This window comes from Cervus canadensis, chromosome 18, assembly GCF_019320065.1.
Source record: "Cervus canadensis isolate Bull #8, Minnesota chromosome 18, ASM1932006v1, whole genome shotgun sequence".
Classification (NCBI taxonomy): Eukaryota; Metazoa; Chordata; class Mammalia; order Artiodactyla; family Cervidae; genus Cervus; species Cervus canadensis.
The window spans coordinates 13,057,844-13,075,872 of NC_057403.1; the positions used below are offsets into that span (position 1 = coordinate 13,057,844).

Here is an 18,029-nt window from a genome sequence, read left to right on the forward strand (position 1 = left end):
CGCCCCGCCTCCCGTCACCGCGGGGAGCCAATAGACGCCGCGAACTTGGTTAGAACCTGCCCTCCTGTGACGCAAGCACGGGGAGGGGGTGAGCGTTTTAAGACAAGGCGGAAGCAGGGCTGTGGACGGTGGCCCTGAGGGGACACGCTCGGTAGAGGGCTCGGGCCCCGCGCCCTCCCGGGCATCCTCGTTTTGGCCCAGCTGGTGGCAGCCATTACTATTTCTAGGTGTTAATCGGTGTGCTGAGTAGTTCTGAGAGTCCTCACCGCGCAGTGATGTGGGACGATGGACCCAAAGAAGGCCTGAGAACAGCCTCCGGCCGGAAAGAGGAACTTCCTAGGAAATGAAACTGGAAGGGTGCACCCGGCCGAGACTATGAAGTGTGCAAACACAGGGGCGGGAAGCATGCGTAGCTTGGGGATTGCGGCGGTGGCTCTGGAACAGAAGTGAGGGGTCCTGGCGTCAAGAAAGGTCTGTAGGGAGGGGGGGATCGGGATGGGGAATACATGTAAATCCATGGCTGATTCATGTCAATGTATGACAAAAACCACTACAATATTGTAATTAGTCTCCAACTAATAAAAAAAAAAAAAAAAAAGAAAGGTCTGTAGATGTTTGCAGGTAGCAGGTCCTGAAAGGCCATCCTTGTCCGGCTGAAGAATTGGGACCCTCCCGTTTAAAGAAGGCTTTCCCGGTGGCGCTACTGGTAAAGAACCTGTCTGCCAATGCAGGATACACAAGAGACACAGGTTTGATTCCTGGGTCAGGGAAGATTCCCTCGAGGAAGGCATGGTAACCCACTCCAGTAGTCTTGCCTGGAGAATCCCATGGACAGAGGACGCCAGAGAGCTGCAGTCCATGGTAGACTGTTTCAAAGAGTCGGACACGACTGAAACGACTTGACACACACACGCACAATTTAAAAAGGCCCGTCTAGATTCCTTGCAAGTAATCTTTTCAGTAATCCTGTTCCCACCCACGATTCTGAATGATAGAATTATCCACTGCAGTTCACGGTCGGGTCACTGTAGTTGCAGTAGGTGGTATTTACGAAGCAGCGATTTCTTTCCGATTTTCTATTCTTAAAAACTTTTCTGTTGATAATTGCGTGTCATTTTGTTAGTATTAGCACAGTTGATCTTTTTTTTGTCCCTTCACTTTTTAAATTAAAATTTTCGTTTTAGAGCAATTTATAGGCTTACAATAAATGTTGCAAAGATAATTCACAGTCCTGACTACCCTACAGTTTCCCTGCAATGCTGTAGTATGTTTGTTTAAGACACCAACGTTGGCACAATATTGTTAACTGCAGACTTTGTTTGAATTTCACCACTTTGCCCAGAAAATGAAAATAGATTCAACTTCTGTTAAAGTTAGACCAAAATGGTTTTTTCCCTTGATTAGGACTGCATCCTGCAGGCTCCTCTGTCCATGGAATTCTCCAGGCACAAATACCAGAGTGAGTAGCCATTCCCTTCTCCAGGGGAGATCAAACCTGGGTCTCCTGCATTACAGGGAGTCTCTTCACCATCTGAGCCACCAGGCTTCCCAGTTAATTATGACTCCCAGGAAATCAAGCAGCGTGAATCTCAGAGTACTCTGTGAATGTCCAACACATCCAGGGGCATCGGCTTCTGAACACAGACTTAGAGGCACTAGAGGGCAGCATTTGAGAGCAAAGTGGCTAGAAGAGCCTCCAGGCCAACCCCTCAACAGGGCATCAAACAGCTCGCAGTCAGGAGAGTGACCTGCGGGTGGGCCCTGGTGTCCCTCTTTGGAAACCATGGTCCATTTCTCTTTCCCAGCTTCAGGCCCACACGTCAAGGGCTTTCTTGACCATTCCTTGCAGTGCACAAGATGGAAATGATTAGCAAGCATTGAGCAGTCCCCCCATGGCAGGCCCCACATTGGGCATCTGGTGCTCTGCGCCAACAGGCCTTGACCTAAAACCCTTCGGGCTTTTGCCAAGAGAGAACATTTGGTTTATTTTCCACAGAGGACATGACGCTCAGTACCCTGCTCAGCATCAGGAGTAACCCCATCAGTGTTCCCACAGAGACATAGATGGACATTCACACCAGACAGCCAACTTCTTATTTAGTTGCTCAGTTGTGTCCAACTCTTTTGCGACCCCATGGACTGTATAGTCCAGGCTCCTCTGTCCATGGGATTCTCCAGGCAAGAATACTGGAGCAGGTAGCCATGCCCTTCTCCAGGGGATCTTCCTGACGCAGGGATCAAACCCAGGTCTCCTGCACTGCAGGCAGATTCTTTACCACTGAGCCACCGGAGACGCCCAGTTTCAAAGTGCACTTCCTAATCATCAGGGTTTGAATGCCTTTTAGTCTGTCCCCTGGTGTTTCATTTCGTTGAATGGTCTTCTCCTTTGCTTATTTTTATGTTGGGTGGTCTTTTTCTTGATCTGTGGATGTAACTTTGCAGCTTATATGTATGTATTAAGAATTATCTATTTCATTGTTGTTGCTGTTTTAATTTTCCCCCTGGATTTTATGGTATTTTTCTCATTCCACAATTTGTCAAATAAGTTACTTTTTCATTTCTGTCTTCAGGATATCTCACTGAAAGCCCTCCCCCTCCAACCAAGAGATACAAGAGTCTCCTCCTTTTTCTTGAAATACTTCTGTCCCCTTGTGCTGTGCTATGCTTAGTCACTCAGTCGTGCCTAACTCTGCAACCCCATGGACTGTAGCCCGCCAGGCTCCTCTGTCCATGGGATTCTCCAGGCAAGAATACTGGAGTGGGTTGCCATGCCCTCCTCCAGGGGATCTTCCAGATCCAAGGATGGAACTCAGGTCTCCCGCACTGCAGGCGGATTCTTCACCATCTGAGCCACCAGGGAAGCCCCTTACTCGTCTGCATTTGGATTTTTTTGCCCATATTTTATGCAGACTGTTTTCTTCCAGATGGAAAGCTAATCATATCAGCATTCCTTTGAAACCAGCATTTTTGCCCTGACTTGAAATCTGTCTTCTGTCATACACACACACACTCTGAGATCTATTTCTAGACTGTCTTCTGTTCCAGGGATCTTCGTCTCTTCCTGTGTCAGGACATGTGTGCTGCTTTAGATTGGGGGCCAGGGGAGGGGGGATTTTTTTGGTAAAGAAAGTGGTGCAGCATCGGGACAGGAGCAGAAACACCTGGGGGCCAGGAAGCCAGCTGGGAGCAGAGGTGGTGGGCTCTGCCCACCCCCACCCCCAACTGTGAGGCCAGATCAGGGAGAAATAAGGACCCAGCTGCTTGTAAAATAAAGTCTTCCCTTTTATTTCAAATCAGCCCATTCCCAAGTTGGGTGCTGCAAGTGGAGAGCAGGGGCCCTAAGTCCTCTGGGGTGTGGCGGGGGGCCAGAGGGCACTCTCATCCCTTCAGGGATGAGGGGTGATGGGGCTGGCTTTCTCCCCTCTCCCCACCAAGCCTCCAGGCCCTGGCCTGCCCCCTGGGCTTACTTCCAGGGCTAAGTACACGGAGAGGGGCAGGGCAGGGAGGCAGTCCTGTTTAAGGTGTCCGTGGCCAGGGCATTGTTAGTGGTGGGAGCCCAGTGAGGCTGGGTTAGTGGGGTCTTCTCCGGCAGCCGGGGAAGGAACTGCAGAGAGAGGCAAAAACGGACCAGATGCAGGTGGGAGGGAGGGAAGGAATAAGGGAAGGAGGTGCGGTCAGGGGCTGGAGGCCAGTGTCAGCCTAGACGCTCACCAGAAACGGAGACCAGGCTCCAGTCTGGACTGGAGAAAGGGCTCAGATTGATGACTGCCACTGCACGAAGCGCTTGGATTCCTGCCAGGGAGATGTGGGTAGAGGAGGGCATGACTAGGGAACTGGGCTTGGTGATGTGGGCCCTCAGACCAGGACTTCAGGCCCCCAGCCCCTGCTCCCTCAGACCCCGGGGGTCCGGTACCTGAGGGTTGAAAGGGTCATCATCGTCTGTGTCCTCATAGTCGTCACTGGGGTGCAACAAGGGGAGTAGCAGAGAAGCAGGAAGGGGGACCCGTGAGGGCGTGGTCCCCAGCAGTGGCTCCATGGTGCTCCCCATCCCCTCCCCCAGAACCTCAGCCCCCTCCCCCCTGACCTGGGCGGGAAGAGGGCCCAGGCGCGGGGCAGGCTGCAGAGGACGGTGGCCAGGGCCCCGGCAGACAGGAGGGAGAAGAGCAGCAGAAAGAGCAGTCCTTCCAGGGTGTCTTCACACAGGCCGCGCAGGGCTGCGCCATAGTCCTGGGACGGGAGAGATGGGAGGGGTCAGCGGGCAGTGCCCACGGCCCGGGCCATCCACCCAGCTGTGCCTCACTGAGAAAACCCCTCAGCCTCTCTCTGCCACAGTTTTCTCTCCTGTCACGGGAAGCGCTCAGCGCATGGTAGGTGCTGTGGTCACTGTCGTTTATCACACCTGCAGGCATGACCGCAGTCATGCGTCCATCACTGAGAACCCACCACCCCACGCCCAGCCGCCTCCGCAGCTTGGCCCTGATTGAGTGCCGGGCTTCTCGTCCCGGACACTTCCCACACTGTGTGTTTTTTTTTGGGGGGGGGATGCATCCCTGGCCTCCGCCCACAGCACCCTCTCTCGGGGCTGAGACCCCCAAGTATGTCTCCACACACTGCCAACTGTCCCCCAGGGCAAAAATCCCTGGCTTAGAACAACACTGAGAAGAAGGCTTTAGCAAAACAACTGGCGTAGACCTGCCCCCCTGCACGGTAAGGCCTGCTCAGTAAACACTGGCTGACACGGCCGTCATCTCTAGAAACCAGCGATTCCTGAATGCCAGGCTCTCAGTCATTCAGCAGGAACTGGCCTGAATGACAGACGGCCTGCTCGGAGCCAGGCGTTGCTCCAAGCGCCGGGGGGACTTCGGTAACCAAGCCCCAGAAGGTCACTTCAGACCACGAGGAGCTGATGAGAGCGGCCGTTTGGAAAGTAGTACTGGGCGCCCCTCCCCTCCCCGCTAAAGCAGAGATGGTACAGGCAGGAAGGAACCCTGCGGTGGGAAGTCCCTGACCGCTCCCCGAGGGGGAGGGGGCCGGGAGGATGGGGGTGCAAAGGGCTGAGGCCGGAAACCAGCCAGGGCTAACCACACGGGCCCCCGGAGGTCAGGAGAGAAACCAGTACTTTAATCTGCAGGCTGGGGGAACTGCTGGAGGCTTCTAAGCGGAGGAAGAAGATCAGATTGCGTTTAAAAGACTCGCTGAGCTCCCGGCTGCTATGGGGAGAGGGAAGAGGCTCTGCGGCCGTCAGGAGCAGAGGTGCCGGCGTGAGCAGTGCTTGGAGTCCAGAAGGACTTGCTGGAGGAAGGGTTGTGGAGGGTAGGGGCAGGAAGCCACAAGAAGAGGCCTAGGTTTCCGGGTCCAGGCAGAGGCTCCCCTGGGAGCATAACTTGGGGAGGGGGACAGGGGTCACCTTGTGCAGGCCACGACAATGTAGCAGTGCCACCAACTGGTGGAAGCTTCCTTCTGTCACATTCAGCGTCTCCTCCAAGGACAGCACAGGCTTCTGCGGAGGGAAGGGGGTGGTTATACCAGGAACTCCCCGGGCTCCGCCCACCGCGCCAGGTCCCGCCCCTTATACCCGCCCCACGCCCTGGGCCCCGCCCACAGACGCCGGCCCGCCCCTTTCTAAGACTCCGCCCATACATCTAGGCCCCGCCCTCTCCGTCCGCCCCACGCCCCGGGGCCCCACCCACAGCCTCGGCCTGCCCCTTCGTGGGCCCCGCCCCCGATCGCTGACCCGCCCCTTCCTAAGACTCCCCACCGCTCCAGGCCCCGGCCCCTCCTCCGCCTGGGAGTTGGGGTGCAGGGGTAGCACCCGGCCCGCCGACCTGCGCAGAAGGGAACTGGGGCACAGCTTCCCGCTCCAGGCCCTGCAGCTGGGAGTGGATGTTGGCCAGAGCTCGCTGGGACAGAGTCAGCCTCTGCGAGAAGACGGAGGGAGGGAGGAGGGCCCAGCGGTTGACGCCCCCCCGCCCCCTCTCCTCCCACACCCGGGCTCCTAAATCCAGGCCTCAGCCGCGCCCTCCTCCCCCGGCTCCCTCGCCCGCAGCCCTAACCTGTTGAAAGGGGTTGGAGACGGCCTGGTTGCAGAGGAAATAGTAGTTCAGGATGTCTGAAGCGGGAAGGAAGAGAAGGGAGGCCGTGAGCCCCGGGATCCCCCCCGCGGACAGGCGGCGGGGCAGGGCCACACTTTCCACCCTCCCCGCTCAGGGAGGGCCCTCCTGTGGTCCCGCTGGCCTCGCTCTCCGAGCCCCTAGTCCTCCGCGCCCCCACTCTGCTCCAGCGGACTCCCTTCTGCTGCAGCCACAGCCCGAATGCGCTGATCTGAACACCCCACAGTGCTGCTTCTGCACCTGCCCTGACCCAACTGTGCTCCCCCACTTTCTTCAAGTGGCCCAGCCCGCCCCTCTCCCTGACCCTTTTTCTCAGCATCTTTATCCCTTCCCTCATTTCCAGCCCGCCAGGGCATGTGCTGAGAGCTTCTGCTGGGCAGAACTGGGCAGGGCTGGCACCCCCACCCCACCCCAGGCGTAGAGGCCTGAGGATGCAGGGCGCGCCCCCGGAGGTGTGATCACCTGAGCTAAGGCCGGTCTCCTCCTGGGTCAGGTTCAGGATGTAGCTGTCTGGACTGGAGCAGAAGTCACTGAGGCCCTGAGAGCGGCACAGAGGGGGCTCGGACAGACACGCCCCCGCCCCACATGCCACCGCCACCGGGTCCAGGCCCCCAGCCCCTCCTCCTCAGACCCAGGGGTCCAGACCCCGGCCCCTCCTCCCTCAGACACGGGGGTCCAGACCCCCCGCCCCTCCTCCCTCAGACCCAGGATCCAGGCCCCCAGCCCCTCTTCCCTCAGACCCAGGATCCAGGCCCCCAGCCCCTCCTCCCTCAGACCCGGGGGTCCAGACCCCAGCCCCTCCTCCCTCAGACCCAGGATCCAGACCCCCCAGCCCCTCCTCCCTCAGACCCAGGATCCAGGCCCCCGGCCCCTCCTCCCTCAGACCCGGGGGTCCAGACCCCAGCCCCTCCTCCCTCAGCCCCAAGATCCAGGCCCCCAGCCCCTCCTCCCTCAGACCTGGGTGTCCAGGACTCCAGCCCCTCAGCACCTAGAACACTGGCTTCAAACCGCAGAACCTGTGAACCTGTCTCCCAAGTCTTGTCTCTCAGGGTCTGAGGCCTCTGTCCGCCTCCTCCCCAGGTCTGGGAGTCACGGGCCTTCAGCCTCTGGAGTCTTGGAGCCCAGGGGCCTGTCCCCACCCCACCCCCACCCCCACCCCCTGGTGCTCACCACGGCTGTGGCTGCCTCCAGGCCCATGGAGCCCCAGCTCAGGACCAGAACCAGGAGACTCATCACCGTCATCCTAGTGGGGGAGGAGGGGTGGGATTGGAGTTCTGGGGTTCCTAATCTCCCACCTCACCACTTCCCACCCCAGATCACATCACAGCCCCACCCCTCCCCACCAATCTCTGGAGCCAAGAGGATAACAGTTAGGGGCAGAGCAGTGGGCAGGGAGAGGGTGGGCCTGTAGGTGTTGACGTCAAACTGAACATCTGGCCCTTCTGGGAGGTGGGGGTTGCTCCGGACTGTGGGACCATGGGAGGGCGACTTCCCGGCCCTGGGCCCCAGTGCCCAGCTCTGAATTCCACAGGAGCTCGCTCCCAGCTTCATCCATTGGTCAGACTCCAGCTCAGCCCAGGAGTGGACTCAGCTCAGGGCTGAAAACACCTCCTGGTTTTTCTCTTTGTGGGGGGATGGATCAGCATTGGAAGGTGGTCCGTGAGCGAGAAGGGAGCCTGCAGGGGGTCACACTGAAGGCCCAGCCCCAAGTCCCAGACCACCTGCCATGCTTACCATCCCCAAGCTTCAGAGGAGGGCCTGGATGGGATAGCAGGCCTGCTCACCCCAGGGGGGAGCGTGGGGATGGTGGTGGGCACCAATGTGGGCCCCCTCAGGGCCAGAGAGGATACAAGGGCTCCTCTGAGTGGGATAGGCTGGCCTGGGTGGAATCTCAGCTCCAGCACTTTCTGGCTGTGCAATCCTGGGCAAGTTACCTAACCTCTCTGATCACCAGTCTCCCTTTCTGTTAAATGGGGAAATGGGAAGGACCTCTTTGTAAGGTCAACGCGAGGGTTCCAGAAGAGCATCAGGCATACAGAACGAACCTTTCAGTAAGAGTGTGGTCCTTAATTCCATGCACCACGAGACAGGCTTCTGCCTCACAGCCCTCATCTGCCTGCCAGACAGACCTCTGACAGCACCTTGGGTCACAGTGTTGTCATGGCAACCAAAGGGGGCAGTGATCACCCCCGTCCTCAGCAGAAGCATTATTACTATTATTGCTTTTCTGGGACTTTGGTGCACTCCCTGTCACAAGGACAGTCTGCTGCCCCAGCCCCTCCTGGGCCTCTCTGGGCCCCTACATGCCTGCCCACCCAGGAACTCTCTGGAGGTTTTGGGACAAGGGAATGAAACCAGCGTGAGCCTCGGAAAGACGGCGGCCCCTCTCACAAGAGTGCCGTGGGATCTCGCCCTGTGACGTGCGCCACCGCCAGGAAGGCCACCTGGACTTACACGATCACCAGCCACTTGCTCTGCCTCGCCAGGCCCAGGAGGGTGAAGAGACAGACCAGTAGCTCCAGGAGCAGCAGGAGGACGTAGGCCAGCCACCTGAGGAGGGGGCAACAGGGGGGAGGCAGAAGCAGTCAACCCAGCCTTTCGGGCGTCCAGGCTCCTGGACTGGGACATGCAGAAGGTGACAGCACCCTCACGATGGCCCACATCTGCCTGGATCTCTGTGATCTCCCTGACGCCCAGTCTCTAGGCCTCAGCCAAGCTCATCTGTGAAACAGGTGCACGGGGGGCCGGTCACTATTGCCATTTAGAGCACAGGGCCTGAGGCAGATCACTGTAACCGCACCGGCACCAAGCCACGCACAGCCCCGTGACTGGCACCCGTGATTTGGCCTCTCGGAGCCCCAGCCCCTTCACCCCAGGCTGGAGAGTCTTAGCGGGACTTGTTCCCAGGCCTGCATCCAGCATCCCAGGGCACAACCCAAGGGCTCGGCGTCTGCAGGCCGGTGGGCCGGGCCGCAATGCCACCACTCTGCTTCCTGCCTGCCTGCGACTTCTGTACCTCGGTTTCCCCGCCGGTAGCTCTTGGGGAGAAGAGCAGCGCCTACTTCCTAAGGCTGTCGTAAAGCCGAGAACCCAGAAAGCACCGAGGAGCGTGCCGAGCATGTGGGCGCGCCTAAACATTGGCTTGAACGCGAATCAGGGGACTCTAAAGGGTACTGAAGAATTCAGTATTAGTTAATGATCGACACGCGGACTGCAGAGGACAAAGCCGGTGAGCCTACAGCACAGTGCTGGCCCATGGGAGACGCTCAATAAATAGCAGCGTTCTCAGCGGTCCCCACGCGGGCAGGGTAGCAAGGGAGCCCCCACCTTCTCCATGGCAGCCTCTGCTCAGACCCCCGTGGGGACTGACTGTGCACTCCTTCCCCGGACTGTGGGAGGGTCAGGCTGTCTCCAGGAGGGGGAAGCTGGGCCCAGTGGCTCCAGCTGACCTCCAGGTTCCCTACATTGCCACTGACAGCTCACGTGCTCCAGCCCCACTCACTTTCTGTAAGGGGCAGGCGGCACTTCTGTCCTAACCCTCCGTGAACTCCAGCAAAATTCTCCCTCTGGGAGAACCAGCCGTACCCCCGAAGGACTCCCGAGCGCCGGACAGTCTCACATGCATGCATGACTACGCGTGCACGCATGCGTAGTTGCTCAGTCGTGTCCGACTCTTTGCGACCCAGTGGACTGTAGTCCCCCAGGCTTCAAGAGATTCTCCACGCAAGAACACTGGAGAGGGTTGCCATGCCCTCCTCCAGGAAATCTTCCCCACGCAGGGATCCAACCCACATCTCCTGCGTCTCCGGCATTGCAGGTTGATTCTTGGGTGTATCCAGCAGCTATTTCTTGTAGACGGTGAGTCTGGCTCACCCTGGCAAAGCCTACACTCCTACCCCCAGCCTCCCTGAAATGGAGCTGTGGCCTCTGGACTTGGTCATAACCCAGAACTTGAACTCACTGGGACACAGGCCTGTCTGATGCCCACAGTTGGCATCCGCATAATGGGCTGCTTCAACCCAGGTCTGCCTCCCCACTGGAGCACAGAATCCAGGTCAAAAGTCTTCCCTGTCTCTCTGCCCCTAAGTCTGGTCGGGGCCCCAGGTGTTGGATGCACAAAAGAAATCATTCCTAGCGGACGAAGCGACGAGGACTCCGCCGTGTTGGCCACTGGGATTGGTGGCTGTCCGATGTCCAAATAACTGGTTCCCTCCCTTCCTTCAAATGTTACCTTCTCCTTGTGGCCTTCCTGGAATGACCGGTCCCCGCCCCCCGCCCCCCAATCCAAAAACTGCCAGTCTCTGTCCCCAGACCCTCCTGTTCTCATCTCCTACCTAATTTTTCCACCCAGGACAGGAAGAGAGCCCACCCACCTGTACTCCTCTACAAAGGACACATCCTCGGCCACCTGCAGGGGGCTCAGGGGCACCCCCCGCCAGAAGGCCAGCCCCTGGAGCTGCTGGGCCATGGTTTCCGCCTGCCGCCGGGCGCCCCGGGCGGCAGCCACCAGCTCCATGCGCTGTGTCAGCACCTCCTCCAGTGTGGTCAGCTCAGTCCTCACGGCCTCATCCAGCCTCTCCACCATCTCCAGCACCTGGGCGCAGGGACGGAGGGAGGGGGGCGTCTGGAGTCAGGGGAGGGTGTCCTCTGGGCGGGATGGCAGGGCCAGGGTGGCGGGGGTGAAGCAGGAGTGAGCCGGGCCGGATCCCTGGGATTGGGCACTAGGGCATCTGAGGATGCAGGAAGCGAAGGAGGGGACCCTGCCTGGCATGTGCGCTTCTGTGGCTTCTTCCAGGAGTTGGAGAGGTGAGCGGGTGAGCCCCAGGGCTGAGATGAAGCCTGGCATCCTAGGACTGAGGCTGGGGCCGCAAGTCTGGGTTCTGCCACCCAGGGCTGCAACTGGACATGAAGTCTAATGTCTGAGGTCGGGCTGGGTCTCGGCCTCGCGTCTGGAATCGTGGGGGTCAGAGAGAGGCTTCCTGGCTGCGTCCTGGGTCTCAGCGTTCAGGTCTCCCGCCTCGCACTTGGCCAGGGGCCAGGTCTCTGGCCCTGGATCTGCCCTGGGGGCAGGGTCTTGGTGTTTGAAAGGTCTGGGCTGTGAATTGAAGCCCAGGGCTGGGGATGCAATGGGTCTGGGGGCCTGGGTTTGAGTCTCTAGTCCCAGATCTGGGCTGAGGTTCTGAGGGTGCCATGCGTGGAGCCCTGACTGGCTGTCAGGGTTGGGGGGTTGGGTGGACAGTCTGAGATCTGCATGTTGGAACCTGACATTCTGAACCTGGGGTCTCAGCTCTGAGTTCAGATCCTGTCTCGTGGAGGGTGGGGTGGGGGTTCCTTTGGCCAGGTGTGGGGAAGCAGTCTGGGTGTGGGTCTGGGGTCTGGCCCGTGCCTGGTCTCCTCACCAGGTGGTCAATGGCGGTGAGCGTGTGGTTGGCATGCAGTAGTGCAGAGCTGAGCTGGGACACCCCATCGCTGGTCTCACTGTTGCCATAGAAACCGATGCCAATGCCAGCGCTAAGAGGAGGAGGGAAGGGAAATCACAACCGGTCCTGGGACCCTGGGGGCCGCCCCCCAACCTCCTCACACACCCAATCACGCCTCCCACCCCATCCCATTGGTCCAGCCCTTCGTGGGAAAGGAACGTCTCCAGCCTGGCCCCCACTGGTTGCCAAGGTAACCGAGAAGGTCTCACTCCCCCGGCCCAGGGACGTCATTGTGATGCTAATGGTGGGTGGAGAGGTGGCGGGGAGGGGGGCCCCCAGATTTAACTCGCACCTCCCCGGAGTGAACCCCTGTCGTGCCCAGCCCCAGAGTGGGAAGTTCTCAGCTCTGGGGTCTGCCAGCCCCACCCGCAGCCCCTCTCTTCTTTCCCCCAAACATCCAGGGCCCTCAGCACCTGTCCCTTCAGGCTCCAGCCATCCTCTGCCCCGCCTCCTGGGGGTTCCATGGGGCCACCACTTCCTGCGGGTCCCGGAGCCTGGAGCTCCCAGCCTTCCCCCTCCCCTGGGGACCCAAGTGTCTGGACAGCTGGGAGGGAAGCAAGGGAATGTGGGCTGATGGGCCAGAAGCTGGGCGCTCCCCCCCCCACCTCAGTTGCCAGCAGACAGAGCTCCATTGTGGGGCCTGAATACGGTCTCCAATCTCCCCTCACCCCCAACGCGCTGTGTCCCTCTGCGGAGGGGAGCCAGGGCCGCGCTGGGGTGGAGGAGGCCCGGACGCACACCCTCACGGCTCCCAGCGAGGGCCCCGCCGCCCCGCCCCCAGCCCTGGGATCGGACACCGGCCGCTACCCATTGTCCACGGTCCCACAAAGCTGCTCTTGTTCCCAGGCCGCGGGGCTGGCTGTGCCGCTCCCCCGCGGGGCCTTTGTCCACCTCCCCAGTCCACCCCCACTTTAGAGATCCCAAGGAGAAGCCCTAGCCCCCGCCCGCACCCCCAAAGCCCCACACGAGGGCTCCCTGCAGGGTGGCAGAACCCAGTTTGTTGCGGGGAGAAGCGGGTGCCAACTCTCTGCCACTGCCTGCCCTGCTGACCCCCAGCCCCCACTCGAGGGTCAGGTCTTGAGCGCCCTGGTCTGTCCTGAGTGGTGGGGGGTGCCCTGCTGGGAAGGGGCTGCCCTCAAGGCTAGCCCTGGGTACCCAGTGTGTCCTCAGGTGCCCTGTCCCTCTCCGCTCTGGTGGTACCCCAGGAGGCGGCCCTGGGCTCCTAGAGGCTTTTGGGTCTGAAACTTTAGTCTGCCACCTGGCCCAGGCGACCTTGAAAAGTTGCTTCTCTCTGAGCCTCCCTCTTCAGAACCGGTCATGACAACTCTGAGTCCAGCCAGGTCACCGTGGGGAGGAGTCAGGCCAGCTCGGGTCTGCTCTGGGGTCACAGGCATCCCCTACCGTCCCTGACGGGGCCATCACTGGCTCCATGAGGGCAGGGCCCTTGTCTGGCTTGGTCAGGCTCCCCTGGGACTGTTGTAGATACTCAGGAAATAACTGCTGAATGAGGATCAGTGAGTTAACGAATGACATCACTAGTTCACATTTACAGAGCCCAGCTGGGGACCAGGCACCAGACATGTCACTCACCCTCACCACAACTGGGAGGTGGGTGTGACAATAGTGCCCATTCTAGAGATGTGGAAACTGAGGCCTGGAGGAGTTACATCACTCCCTCAGGTCACACAGCTAGTCCACTCAGAGACATCAACCCCAGCGGTCTCACTGCCCAGCCTTCAGCCCCTACCCCATCCTGTCAGGGAAGTCACATCTCCTCTCCTGGCCTCAGTTTCTCCATCCATCAAATGGGAGAGCAAGTGTCCCTGCTGGGACACCACCAGGTAGGCTGACGATAGAGAGGTTGGGGGGCCCTGTCCCCCTGCCCGCCCACCCTGGGGCCCCATTACCAGCCGACGAGAAGGGCAGCGATGCAGTTCCAGGTGATGCACCCTCCCCCTGGCGGGGGGCTCTTGGCCCCGGGGGGCTCGGGAGGCCGGCAGCAACAGAAGCGGATGAGGTAGACAGCAATGAAGATGAGGCTCAGGCCCAAGCCCAGGCCTGCCAAGGCCGCCACCAGCAGCAGGGCCTGGGGAAGGAGGTGGGTGACAGGGCGTCAGAGGGGCTCTGCGCGCCCTCCCCGAGTGGCTGGACGTGCTGGGTCTGAGACCTCAGTGCAGGTGGCGGGCATCCTGGTGAGATGAGGGGCAAGCCCACCCCGTGGTTTTCAGGTCTGTGCTGGGGCTGTGTAACCTAGGGTTGGAGGGAGCTTCCAGCTGGAAGACCCGGGTCTTGGGTTCCAGTTCTGCTCTGCCCTCCAAAGGCTGTGTGACCTTCAGAGGGCCTGTCCTCTCTCTGAGCCTCGGTTTCCTCCCCAGCCAAACCAGGTAGTTGGAACGAAGCTCCATGTGAGGACATGGAGAGACCTGGACCCCGGAACCGTGGCGGCTCAGGGGGCTGGTGGGGGCGCTGCGGACTCCCGGTGGTGTGTCTGGGGCTGAGGGTGGTAGGCTTCCTCCTCCCTCCTCCCGCTGGTCCTCCCCACTCTCCCCCGAGGCTGAGCTCTGCACACCCACCGCAGTGAGTCTGTCACCCAGGGCCTCAGGGGGAGGGCATGACAGCTTCCCTGACAGTGTGCGTGTGCACACGCCTCAGAGATGGGGAAGGGAGGCTGAGGGTGAGGGCCAGCAGGGGGAGGGGAGAGAAAGACAGGATGGGGGAGACTCACACGGAGTGCGGGGGGCGGGAAGGAGAAACTCAGGGAACGAGAGAGATGGAGACGGAGACAGATCCAAAGGCGGGAGGACAGGGGTGGGGAGAGGAGCCTTGCACAGACGGGGCTCTCCTGTCGGAGGCAGGCTTTTCCACCGCAGTTCTGGGCTCTGCCCAGAAGCCCAGAGAGGGGCTGCGCTTTCCCTTCAGCCACACAGCACGTGGGGGCAAGAGCGGCAGCAGACTCAGACTTCTGGACTCACGGGCGCTGAGTCCTGGCTCTGCCTCGTCCTCACGCTGGGGTGTGCGTGCTGGGTGTGTCGGTGAGTGTGCATGTGTGTTTTTATGGGAGCGCCTGTGTGTGCAGGTGTGAGGGGGTGATCTGTGTGCACTTGTGCGGTTCTGAGCACAATTCCTTGAATCTGTGAGTAGTCTCTGGTGGTGATGGGGTGTGTGTATGTGAGAGAGAGGTAGTATGTGAATGCAGGTGTCAGTGTGTCTGGGTGAACACACGAGTGTGTGAATGTGTGCATACGTGAGTGGTACATGTGTGTGCATGGGTGAGTGTTGCAAGAATGTCTGTCTGTATATGGGTGTGCTTGCTGGCTTGCTAAGTCGTTCAGTCGTGTCCCGCTCTCTGTGACCCCAGGGACTGTAGCCCGCCAGGCTCCTCTGTCCCTGGGGTTCTCCGGGCAAGAACTGTGGAGCAGGTGGCTGTGCCCTCCTCCAGGGGGTCTTCCCCACCCAGGGGCTGAGCCCACGTCTCTTATGTCTCCTGCATTGCAGGCGGGTCCTTTACCACTAGCGCCACCTGGGAGGCCTTGTATATGGGTGTATATGTGTGCCTATGTGAGTGTGTATGTCTGTGTGTGCATGCATGTGTGCGAATGCGTGTCTGGCTGGGCGTGAGTGTGTCCCCCCAGCACAGTGGTGCCCAGCCCCTGATTATCGTCCCGGCTGTCTCCTCAGGGTGCTCCCCCTAGGGGGCGATGTCCCCTCCCGCCCGCGGGTCCCAGTGCTGTCGACTATGGGGCGCAGTGGGTTTCCCCGAGTGCTTCTGGCGGTGGCCCAGTGGGCACCGGCGCGGGAAGGTCTGCTTGGCCATGAGCAGGTGTCCGTGGGCCGGGCTGGGCAAGCAGGAGGCCGTGGGCGCGGGGCTGGCGGTCGCCGCGTTGGGGGGAGAGGGTGGCGGGGAGCGGGCGGGGAGGAGCTGCTTACGGCCAGCTCAGTCCAGCCATGACCCAAATAGCTCAGAACACAGCACTCATCCCCGCTCTGCTTTCCTGGGACCCCCCTCCTCCGAAGCCGGCCAAGCCCCAGCCCCCTGTCCCGGGAGCTTCCCAGGACCTATCGGAGAGGTCCAGACCTCACAGGCAGAGCCCGGGACCCACCCCGAGGCTCCACCATCCTCCCCACCCCCGCCCCGCCCCCAGCTCAGCCAAGCCTTGCTCATTAATCTCAAAGTCAAGGACTTGAATTAAACTGGGTCAGGGGACCCCGTTCTTTCGCTCTGAGTGGAGCGTGACCCAGGCTGGGCCCCCTTCCCCAGGCACCCCGGTTTCCTGAAGGCTCCCACCCGGCCCCACCCTCTGGCCGCGTTTCTGTCTCCCTCCAGCCCCCAAACCGAACCTCGTCCCCAGCCCGCCCCTCCCGTCCCGGGACTGGCTGGAGGTCTCCTCTCCCAGAATCTCCAAGTGGTTTTCCCAGCTCTGGCCCTAAGACCCCTCACACCCCCTGCCCCATTTCAGGTTTCGATTCGGTCCCAGAAGCGCGGCAACCCCCAGCCTCTTCCCCTCCACCATGCCAGCGCCTGTCTCCTGGGTCCCGCTTGAACTGGGACGTGTTTAACTGGACTGCCCCGATCCCAGGAGGGAAGGGTCATCCTTTAGGACGCGGTGGACCTACCCCTCTGATGACGACCTTCCCAGGCATCCTCTCTGAGACCCGGGAATCCACGGTCCCCTGTCCCCTCCCTCCTCTGGGACCCTGGGGCCCAGGCCCCAGCCCCCACCTTATTTAAGGAGCTAGGGGTCTGGCTCCCTGCGCTCATCCCAGGGGAACCTCCAGCTACGGGTAACCACCCTCCTGCTCCCTCGGGTACCCCAAAGTCCGGGCCCGGCCCCCACCCCCAGAGAACACAGGAATCGGCCCCCAGCCCCTTCTCCCGCGGGACCCAGAAGCTCTGGCGACCACCCTCCCACAGACCCCCTGACCGCTCCCACCTGCTGGTATTCTCGTTCTTGGGGCGCGAAGGCGCTGGGCACCGGCCGGAGCTGGAAGTCGGCGCGGGGCAGCTGATGGAGCAAATGGACCCAAGCCGAGGGTCGGTAGCCCGGGGGCGCCCCCATGGCCCCCGGGGAAGGCTCCGTGGGGCCGACGCCGGGGCTGCGGGCGCCTGGGCTGCGGAGCGGGGCGCGGGCTGAGCGGGGTCTGCCGGGGCTCCGGGCTCGGGGGAGCGCGCGGGGGGAGGGAGGGGGTGGGGGGCGGAGATTGGGGGAGGAGGGGGGCGGCGCGGCCGGGCGGGGCCGGTGCTGCCCCTGGCGGCCGCGGGGCGCACTGCGGCAGTGCGAGCCCGGCTCCCCGCGCCCCCCGCCTCGGGGGCCACCGCCACCTGCGGCCCGCGCTCTGGCACCGCTTCGCTCCCGGAGGCGCCCGGCAGGGCTGGGCTGAAGAGCGACATCCAGCAGAGGGCCGCGCGTACTGTCGTATCACCCTACAGCTCCACGATCCCTTTATCTTCAGGAAGAACCCTCGGATCTGGGTCGCCAGTATTTGCACAGCATTTTACAAATCAGTTACCAAGAATGGTCAATTGCATCAGTAAAATTCCTCACTGCCATGAGCGTATTCTCACCTGCAACCCATTTGGCTTAAAAGCCTTTCCCCACTCAAGTCTGTATAAGGACACAGCTTCTCTACACAAACCTCCCTATGTGTACAGACCACTCCAGAGTGCGAACCGACAGGTCTGTGTACAGACCACTCCAGAGTGCGCACCCACGTGACTGTGTACAGACCACTCTGGAGTGTGCACCCACATGTCTGTGTAAGTGTAGAAGGATTCTTCCCACTCAAACAACAACGCTGCTCACCCATTTGGGGACCCCTCCCATCTTTATAAGGATGCCTCCCATGTGTTAAAGAACGTCTCTAAACTGATTAACCGTTACTTCCATGTGTGTGAAGATCGCCCTGCCCTTTGTCATTCATTTTACAGTTTATGGAGTATTTTTCCAGCCACTATGTCTGCTGAGTCTTAACAGGAAACCACCGATGTCACACTGATACAGGCGGAAGCAGAGATGACCCGGCCACCTCAACACCACCACCCAGCCAGTCACTGCTGAAGTTAAGTTCCCAGGAAACTGTCCTAGGGGTTCCCCCACACCTTAGCTGGGCTAGCTAGGTTTTGCTACCTGGGTCCCCATACACAGCCTCTCTTGAAGTGGGGAGATGGGATGGGCCGGGGTGGGGGGGTTGGAGAAAGGGGAGGTGGTGCTCCACCCATATGGCCCCAATATTTTGCTTCAGATTGGTGAGAAAGGCCTGGGGGGGGGGCGTTACCCATCTCATGACCAGGGAGGAAAATAACGGTGGTGGTGATGGTGGTGGTTGGGGGGGTCAGGATGGTAATGACAATGGTGATAATTATGGGGCTGCCCATGGCGATGCTGCAATGAGGATGGTGAGGGTGAGGAGGATGGTAATAATAGTGACTGCTGGTGATGGT

General features: G+C 60.5%; 1 protein-coding gene across 2 annotated transcripts; it reads right to left on the reverse strand.

The window, feature by feature from the left end:
• Positions 1 to 3,261: 3,261 nt before the first annotated feature.
• TTYH1 (tweety family member 1) lies at positions 3,262 to 16,763 on the reverse strand. Of its 2 annotated transcripts, XM_043437037.1 has the most exons (14): positions 16,522 to 16,761; positions 13,498 to 13,676; positions 11,510 to 11,621; positions 10,484 to 10,704; positions 8,565 to 8,660; positions 7,281 to 7,353; positions 6,573 to 6,648; positions 6,054 to 6,109; positions 5,826 to 5,918; positions 5,408 to 5,500; positions 4,085 to 4,227; positions 3,914 to 3,959; positions 3,712 to 3,792; positions 3,262 to 3,604 (listed from the first exon to the last, which is right to left on the reverse strand). In XM_043437037.1, exons 1-13 carry the CDS (start codon positions 16,645 to 16,647, stop codon positions 3,754 to 3,756), a joined length of 1,353 nt encoding a protein of 450 aa, XP_043292972.1. In that variant the 5' UTR covers positions 16,648 to 16,761; the 3' UTR covers positions 3,262 to 3,604; positions 3,712 to 3,753. The 2 variants fall into 2 exon arrangements, with proteins under 2 accessions (XP_043292972.1, XP_043292973.1); XM_043437038.1 differs by lacking the exon at positions 3,914 to 3,959 and having other exon boundaries at positions 16,522 to 16,763.
• Positions 16,764 to 18,029: the final 1,266 nt, after the last annotated feature.

Excerpts from the sequence above, each read along its gene's own strand:
- TTYH1 (XM_043437038.1), bottom strand. The coding sequence starts at position 16,647 with ATGGGGGCGCCCCCGGGCTACCGACCCTCGGCTTGGGTCCATTTGCTC. Across the intron at positions 13,677-16,521 it reads AAGAACGAGAATACCAGCAG|GCCCTGCTGCTGGTGGCGGC; the intron begins GTGGGAGCGGTC and ends CTCCTTCCCCAG. Across the intron at positions 8,661-10,483 it reads TCCTTTGTAGAGGAGTACAG|GTGGCTGGCCTACGTCCTCC; the intron begins GTGGGTGGGCTC and ends CCCCCTCCTCAG.